This window comes from Netta rufina (assembly GCF_964035555.1).
Source record: "Netta rufina genome assembly, chromosome: 10".
In the NCBI taxonomy this organism is placed as follows: domain Eukaryota; kingdom Metazoa; phylum Chordata; class Aves; order Anseriformes; family Anatidae; genus Netta; species Netta rufina.
Genome location: NC_140133.1, coordinates 4739114 through 4748533, shown reverse-complemented (window position 1 = coordinate 4748533; position 9420 = coordinate 4739114). Strand labels below are relative to the sequence as shown.

Genomic DNA, 9420 nt, shown 5'->3' with positions numbered 1-9420 from the left:
TGTATTATTAATAAATGTAAAATCATGATTGCAAATACTGAGGACATGCATAAGGATATGATGTATCTGATATACCATGGATGCCTACTTCAGACAATGTTCTCAGCCACTTCCTAAGTGTATTTTACATATATAAACACACGTTAATATATAAAATGTCTAGTACACTATATATAACCATACTATATTATGTATATTATTACTATAATATTATTGTATTATATCATATTTTAAAAAAAGACAGCTTTGCTTCATTCATTCTCCAGCTATGTTCTATAGAAAGCATTTTACTTCTACTGTTTATATGACAGTCACAATAATGCATATTAACAATACTACTATTGTGTTAATTAGCACAATTAGTGCATTAACACAACACTAAAACACACACTTTTAGTGATTCCAGGCTAATGCAAAAAGACCTTATGCTACCTTACCTTAATTTGCCCCCATCATTTCCCTTTCAACTGTTTGCAGTTGGAGTTCACAGCTAAAAAGCTTTTGCACTACTGGAGTGAGAGGAAGAATGTATTTTAATACTCAGCCAACTACAGTCAGAATCAAGAATGCTTTCACAACAAAATGGCTTATTGTGGCAGGGGTGGTGTGGAAAGTGAGGTATACCCACAAAAGTTAGACAAAGATCTTTCGAGGTCCCTTCCAACCCCTACAATTCTGTGATCCTGTGAAATGTAGGAAGTGAAGTACAAATAATAAAATCTAAAGCCAAATTGTGAATAGCTAAAACCCAAGAAAGTTCATTAACAGTATACTAAAGGAATTTTATAAAGCTTTATTAAATAAAACAGGTAGAAATGATTATTTATTTACACCTGAATTGTCAACTTTTAGTAGTAGCATGTAAGGCACACATTTTTCCAAAACAGGCAAATAAATTATACAAAACTTAGAATAACATGTAACAATTTTGCTTTTTTGCACTACTGCATGAAATCCAAACTATATGCCATTGGCAGTTTCCATCCTTAGGGAATATTACCAACTATTGTAACCAGTGTCTTCCCCCCCAACTGTTTTAAATTAAATTTATTTAGAAAGAAGTTCAAGTCAGCGTACCTCACTGCCATCTTTTTTAGAAAACATAACACATCTGAGTATACATAGTGATCAACTGCCTGATTTAGCAGAGTACTTTCTAACGTACTCTGAATTGTGCGTTTTATATCTGTATCATAGTTATTCAGGGGAAAAAACAAAACTGTCACAAACCAATCAAAAAAAATCAGTAATACATATGCAGTGAAATGCTACATTGTATTCAGCAGATCAACAAGCACTTAGTAGTAGGATATTACAGTACAAGTATTCCAAAGTCTGGTCATACCAATAATATCTTACTGTATAGGTTAGATCAAAATTCTGGGTGTGGCTCTATTAGTAAGTACACAAGTACACCAGAGGTTAGCAACACTGAACCAACTGAAAAAGTCACTCACTGTAACTATGAAATAAGCCACTTACTTTCCAGTGCATCATGTGCCCAGTGGTAATAAAAGGAGGCTCAGTTCCTACTGAGGTATTTCTGTATGTAAAACGTATTATATTTATGATCAGAACACAGGTAAGACAACTGCCTTCAATTAAAAATATTTACTATCAGAAGAAAGATCCTCTTAGAAGGCACATGCTTTCAACATTCACAGTCCAAAAAAAGTGCTTACACAATAACAAGAAGGGAATACTGCAGTTGTACCCAAAGGAAGCCAAATTTAAAACAGTTTTATTTTTTTTAGTTAAAAAAATTAAATAACAATAATGAAAAAAAAAACCACCTTCACATCTATTCACAGTTGTTCCAGCATTCCCAATGTTTAAACAGCAAATTATATTGATGAATCACTGATCACATTGTAAGGCTAAACATAAGAATACTTATCAGTGCAGTACATTCCTGAGTCTAACTCAAAATAAAAAACTAATTTGAAATATACAATCCTTCATATTTTTGGCTCATATTTCACCTGTTTTTCTATTTCCCTTTTTTAAAAAATTAATTAAAAAGAAAGTTAATTTTTCCAAAAGTAAATAAAAACTTTGATCACTATCACTCAGACTTCTACCTGCTTGAAGTGCAAGAAAGCTAGCTTAGCATGAACACTTTTTTGTCCATTCAACCTTATCAACTGAGCATAAAACAGCAGATAAAATAAGTTTTAAGAGAACTGAAGCAATGACATAAAAAATGCAAAGAGCTCTAAATATTAAAATCATTATGAAAAATTAAGAAAAAATATGAAATTATACTCAAGAGATGACTAGAATTGCATCAAAAGTGCAACAGTTCTGAAATTTATCATTAAAGGCACTGCTTTTTTTTTTTTTTTTTCCTTAGTCCTAGTGCATGATGATGAGTGCTGTTTTCTCTAACGTGAACCATAACTGGTGCTCCAGAGTAGGGATGATGGGCTTGTTCTCCTGCCTGAGGACTGAGGACTGAAGGAAAACACAGGTGATGCAGGGAAACCTAAAACACAGGGAAAATCAGAAAAACAATCATACTCAGGAATGGTGGAGGTAAAAGGAAAAAATTAACTGCCCCTGATTATTTGTTGGAACATCTGGTAAGCAAGTCTAATAATCCATTTAGAGTGAAGTAACCTTCCTTTAGCTTATTGCCTGTTGAAGAGACATCCTATAAATATAAAAGTTTTATAGGTCTTCTCATTAAGGACTTGAATTAAAAAATTAAATCCTCCGAGGGGGGCACATTACATTTCACCTTAGCAAGTAACTTTCAGGTGGAGTTTATTTTATCTGAAGTATCAGACATGTATTTACAAACAGAAGAGAAGCCCACCAGTATCTTGATTACATCTGTAGTAATGCGAATTTTAATTGCCACAGTTTATTACAGACCCTTACAATTAATAGGTGCTTTTTGCATGCTTTTAAAAAGAGTTTGATTCTGCAACACTGCAAATAAATTAAAATAGGAAGTAAGTATCATACCAAGCAATAAAAGCAAACCATGACTGCAGGATCAAAGCAGTCTAGCAACAGATTTGTCCTTTGTCCCCCTAACATTTGCCCTTCCCCGTCTTATGATAGATCCAGATCCCAGTACCTCACAGCATGCCGACTGCACAAGAAATGCAGCACATGTTGCAGCTAATCTGATGTCATGTGAATTGAACAACCAGACAGCTGCTGCAAAGCACATTGTATCAGCAACGGACTTCTGCTTTAGTTGTCCTTGGTAGGAGCAAAGCTGTGAATCTCTCCCTCCTCTCTATGTATCTCATGATTTCCGTGAATTCACAGACTTTTAACATGCTCCCTATTTCCAGTGTTGCTGAAGATGGCCAAGATTTTCTAAAGAACTAGTGATGTGGAAATATAAAGTTGGGGAATGGGGAGGAGAGACACAACAAATTTTCTAGAAACTGGCACAATGCTCATAATCATTTAAGTCAGTGTATAGGCTAATGGAGGTGCATTCCTAAATTGCAGTATCAAGACTAATTCATTCATAACTGGGCAACAGCTGCTTACTGTTAGGGCTGCATTGAGGTGTTGTCCTTGGGGTAAATGCTGGATGTGTGTGCTGTTCTTTTGGTGAGAACACTGCATGATAGGCTGAAAGACATTGTAAAAACAAAACAAGAAAACATTCAGCCTGGAAATAATTCCTTTATATCTCACAACTAATGTACAGTATGTATAAAGTTATTGAAAAAGTATTACTGCAGTCTTTCACTCTCTTACCTATGATCATAACAGCTGTCCCCGCTAATAGTGCAAAAAGCGTGAAGAACATTACTTGATAGGAATCAAGGAAGTGTTGGAATAGACTTGCTCCATCTGTAGAACCGATTAAAAGGAGACATTAAGTTAAAAGAGCACCTTATCCCTCCAATTTGCTGTAGGAGTTGTTCTTTAACTTCTTTTGGCTATTTCTATTTGAGTATTTATACTAAATACATTTATTCAACTTACATAGCGTGATTTCAATTCTAATGACTATTTCCAATGCAATCTTCAAAATTTGCCACGAGCATCTTAAGACATTAATATGCAGTGTTCTTTATTTTCCTCAGCCCAGATCTGCTTACCAATTTTCGTAAAAAACAAGAGAGTAAATAAAAGCAAAGCTAAAAAAGACTGTTGGACACTTTAGCACTGAGATATTTAGATATTTCAGCAGAGTATTTTGGGCTGGCCCAAAAGGGATGTATGTTCAGCTTCAGTCATAATAAGCAATTACAACCAATTATGAGTATTTAAGTCTTCTGGTCATAGTGAGTAGCTTAAATGTCAGTGATAATGGGAACTGCCAGCTCAGATTTTAACATGTCAAATTTTATAACTTTAAACATTAATGTAAATAATGGGTTTATTCTGGCACATATAGAGTCTAGAGATCAACTTACGCCTCACTGGTGCACTGGTTCTGTCAGTCAAGTAAATCACTGTTACTGGGATAGTGATAGACTGGTCAGTCATAGGACTAGAGACAGTTAGAGTAGTTGATAATGTTCCCTGGCTTGAAACCCTTGGATCAGACAGACTGACAGTGTAGACCACATAACTAGGCAGCCCATAGGATTTCTCCTTCTCTAATGCCTTCACCATTGGTGACCCACATTTCACCTGCCAAAGAAAAAAAGAAAAAAAAATCCTGAAATAGATTGTTTGAAAAGCAAGACACACATCCATCTTCCAGGCCATGCTTCAGAAATAATATTCCACACAAACCTAGACCAACTCATCCCTCAGCAAGAGCTGAACTTGGTTGTACATTTACCCTGACACCTTCAGCACTTCACCCCTGTTTATTCAGGTTGCCCTATTAATCACTACTTCTGGGGGTCTGGGCCAAGCCCATACAGGGGAATAAAATGAAAGCTTTTTCATTTCAATAAAATGAAAGTTCACTGCGCTACGTGAACTGTGGGTAAACAAATAAGTGGGCAAATACCTACCCCTACCACTAGGGATCTAGCAAATTTTTCTGCTCCCGCACATGTGGTAGTTTACACATCCCAGCTAGCACACAGGTGAGCCTGACACATTTCTTCTACCTTGAAGCAAGAATAAAAACTGGGGAGTAATACATTAAAAATAAGCATTTCCAAACCATCTCAATCTTGAGATGGGAAAGGTAGCACAGAGTCCATTTGGTTAGGAAGTTGCATGTAACAGCTCAAAATGCTTTTTAACTGTGCTTTAATGCTTTCCAGCAATACACTTACCTCAAGGGTATCAAGTATTTCAGTGGCGCCAAAAATTTTCACATCAGAGCTCGTGTAATGGTTACTTAAAAGCATTTCTGTTTGGTCAGCATAAAACCCGGGATTGAATGGCACCTCAGTGCCAATCTGCTCCGCGGAGATGTGGCTGCCTTGGATTGAAGCTGTAACCCTGAGCACAGTTTTACTCATGCTGAGATGCTTCAGCTGCTTGTCAGTGAGCCTGTGCATTGTGATGGAACAGGTGTAATGTCCTACAAAAACAAAAGGATTTTGACTGTTAACTGTTGTTGTTTTTCCCTCCATGCAGAATGAGATCACTGTGACAACTTCAGAGAAGAACCAAAAAAAAGCTAAAATCCAGAACAACTAGTTCAGGGGTGGGTGGGCAAATGACAAATTGAACAGGGTGCATCAGCTCGTTCAAGCATCACAATCCCATTACAAAAGCAAAAGAATTCTTGCCCCAAACTAAGCATCATGATTAACAACAACAAAAAACAAAACCAACCAACCAAAAAAAAAGAAGCCCATCCAACACAAAGTATAAAGTGACAATTTTCAGTCCCTGTGAGATTTAATACTAACTGCAGTGAGATTCAATTCCACTTTGAATGTTCATTTATGCTAATATTGATAGAAAGGCTTTATGTTTTACTGTTACTTAGTATGATATATCATGCTTTCATCTAATGTTAAAGTGACCAGTGGTCAATGACCATCTCCATCATCAGTTCTGTGAAAGCATGGTTAATTATTTTTAAGAGCTTCATTAAAAGTTAGATATTCACTATGTTTCTAGTCTTGTATGGAACCTCTTAGTCTATAATTAGTGATAAATATAGCTGGAAAAAAACCCTCCTACAGTATGGATGATACAAAGCATAAGTAATAAGCAGAATTTGGCTACATATATGTTTTCCCCTTACTTCCTTTTCCTAACAAAGTATCAGAGGCAGCCACTGTTACACAAGGTGTAACAGTTTTACGTAGTAGGTACAGGGACTAACCCAGCAGATGATTCATGTTATTTCCATAAAATCCATGGTATTTTGTTCTTTTTAAAGTCATGTTATGGTTATAAAACACTAATACACGTTGCAGACAACTTTCACAATTTTATTTCAATTTCCTCAGTATCTGGTAATTTTCCCTCCTTTCAAGTCCTAGCTTGTGTTGTTTTGGGAGTATGTAGGAATTCTAGCTTTCATTAAAAAAAAATAAAAAATACAGCACTCAGGTTGCAAAGAGAAATTTGGAAGTTTGATAAATTCCAGAAATGTTTGAATTATAGAACCCAAAGAATTCCAAATATATTACGGACTTTCACATTTAAGCTACTTCCCTCATTTTACTTGTAAAGGTTAGTTTTACTGCAATAACTATGGTGCCAGGGCTTTTAAAAGGCCAACATCCAGCACAAAGAATATTTTACTCTGCAGCAGATAATTAAGTGAAATTTAACGATCCTTAGTATCCAGATGTTAAAATTCATAATTCTTTCCTTTTATCCCTAGTCTTAACTTCTACTGCATTTAAGTATATGACAAAGGCACTGATATCTAGCCAAAGAACATCTAAGTATGTTTAGCTACTGGCTGTTTATTCTTGAAAATGTTTCCAGTTCTGGAACATTTGTCACCCAAGTGCTCATTTGTAGCAGGTGAAGAAGGAAATGTTTTGGTTCCATAGTTTAAGAAAAGAATGTCAGGCCCTGTATTTGCATGTCATATCATACACGAGGTAGCTTTTTTCTTTTTGTTTTGTTTTAACTGCTGAGTTGGAGTAAGAACTGGACAGCTGCTAGCTTTGTAAAGTGTGTCAACCCATATATTATGCCTATGTTCTGCAATACCATCACTTCTGTCTAAAGATATCATTGGACTGTCTATGTAATTACAAATACATGTGTAGTAGTTTGCAAAATTACAACCTAATTTGTGGACACTGTAATTAAAAAGCATACTGAAGTTTGCTCCCCCCGCCCTAGCGGGGGGGAAGCTACTTCAGTATTGTATAGGGCAGAGTTTTTCAGAGTTACAATAGTAAGTCAGGAAGAAAGATATGGAATGGGCTGCCCCTGATTTCTGAGTTTCTCCGTAAACAAGTAAACATCACTGCAGAAAACGATTGACTTAAACAAGTAGAGTACACATTAGCAACTCACTGAAGCCTAAGAACCTACACAGCAAAGCTCAGAGGCTTCAGCAGAAAATCTGTTTGGGCGTTTGGACTAAACCACAGCAGAATTCAAAGTGTCTGCCAGCATCACGGCATCTTCTCTAATCTTACCTGAAACTGCATCAAATCCAGGTTCTGCTATGAAAATATCATGTGCTGGGAAGTCAAATGTATCACTGTTAAAATTTAGATGGCAACTGATAATGGACTGTGGTTGTAATTCAGCAATGGCTTCAATCTGAGCAGGCAAGCACTCTCCTGAGGGGAAGGAAAAAAAAAAAAAAAAAAAGAATTACAAGGCTCCCCTGTAAAACAAAACCACGGCTTAAGATATCAAGTTATTCTACTACCTTCCAAAATAGTTTCATAAGGTTATGATAATCTTGAAATAGCTGGGAATAACAGATAGCAGGCTTATCTCAAATCTAACGCCAAAGAGACACTAAAAGATTTTTTTTTTTTTTACAGGAATAATTTATTTACAGAAAAGAATTAACTAGAAAGAACTGTCAGCTCAGATATGTCTGCTGAATACCCTATATGATCCTGGGAGTCTAGATTTTTATTTTAGTATCTGGGAGGAAATTTTTTAGTCGGCTAATAATTTATATAAGGTACAATAAAATATTATTTCAATAAATGTTAAGTATTGAGGTAATAACAAAAAGGGACCATGATCAAGCAAAATACAGCTTATTAATTAACAGACACAAGATGATGTTTTATCTCTGTATTACGTCTTTCTAATTGATGAAAGTTTCTGAAAAAAAATTAAGGATGGCAACCACTTCAATATTTTTTCTTACTGAGCATGCTTAACTTACTGAGAAGGCAAGTGCAATTAAGTATAGAAACAAGCGTTTAGCTGATTGCCTGTTAACTGTTTTTTGATATGACCACAACCAACACTTCAGTTATCTAGGACTGAATAGGCATTAGGGGATCATGGAGACCTTGCTACACTGGCTACAAAGACCATTCAAAGAAGCACCTATTGTGAATATACAAACATATTAAGCAATAAATATATAACATAAACAATTTTTTCATCATACCTTTCAAATTTTTATTTCCTTCTCCAATCAGAACTATTACTTTTGAGGCTGCAACTCCTTCTAAGCTGGTTTTCACTCCACTCACATGCATTGCTGTAGTCCTCTGAGGTATATTAACGCTTATCTAAATAAAGGATGAAGTACACAGTTACCAAAATCTGCATAAAATTTACAAAAACTGAGGCCAAACCAAATTGAATTGACTGCCATGTATGTATCTTTACATGTATAAAAGATAAGACCCCCAAGAGTTTGTGTCCTACAGTGAAACTCCATTCATAAAAGCAGCCTTACTCAGAAATTACTTAGCACCTGGGAACACCTTAGCCAAGCAACCAAATGTACAATGTAGGAATCATATGGGCTAAAGGCACAAACCATTAGTCTCAACTATACTCTTTAACACAAGTAATTTTTTTTTTTTAAATGACATGTTTGGACACATATTGTACACTTTCCAACCATTAGGCAGGAACATGCTTATTTATACATTTAAATAGTTTCTTCTTTAAAAAGGAGTGCTTATATTTATCTTTCTGTGCTTATACTTACATTTGTATATTTATCTATGTTTAATGTAAATAAATAAACTATTTAAATATATGTACACTTGGATCTAAATATTTCTAACTAAAAATCTCATAGAATATACTTTTGCTGAAGCAAACAAACTTTAGCAGTGCTGGTAGGATTTAGCAGTGCCTCACCTCTCTGTATGTTTTAAGTAACCCAGGAATTTCATAATAGACCGTGGCAACACCAGAATCCCTTGCCACAGCTACACCAGTCTTGGAGTCAACTTGAAGGACACTACTTAACGAGGAGCTCCATATGCCTGGCAGGCCTGTAAAGATACGTCATTTGTACATTGAGCAACAAATTCATTTAGCTGAGGCAGTTCGTTTTGCACACTGGTATCTTTTTTTATTTGCCCATTGAATGGGCAGCAGGGTTTTACTTCTGTCATGCACGCA

General features: G+C 35.6%; 1 protein-coding gene across 1 annotated transcript in view; it reads right to left on the bottom strand.

Annotated features, from left to right (window-relative positions):
- Positions 1-815: 815 nt before the first annotated feature.
- NUP210 (nucleoporin 210) overlaps positions 816-9420 on the bottom strand; it is a gene marked incomplete at its 5' end in the record, with an annotated part of 64933 nt that continues 56328 nt past the window's right edge. The window contains 8 exons of the mRNA XM_084292701.1: positions 816-2485; positions 3514-3597; positions 3727-3822; positions 4392-4611; positions 5214-5464; positions 7503-7649; positions 8447-8570; positions 9154-9290. Coding sequence (XP_084148827.1) covers positions 2385-2485; positions 3514-3597; positions 3727-3822; positions 4392-4611; positions 5214-5464; positions 7503-7649; positions 8447-8570; positions 9154-9290 — 1160 coding nt within the window. The 3' untranslated portion in view covers positions 816-2384. The remainder of the gene's footprint in view (positions 2486-3513; positions 3598-3726; positions 3823-4391; positions 4612-5213; positions 5465-7502; positions 7650-8446; positions 8571-9153; positions 9291-9420) is intronic.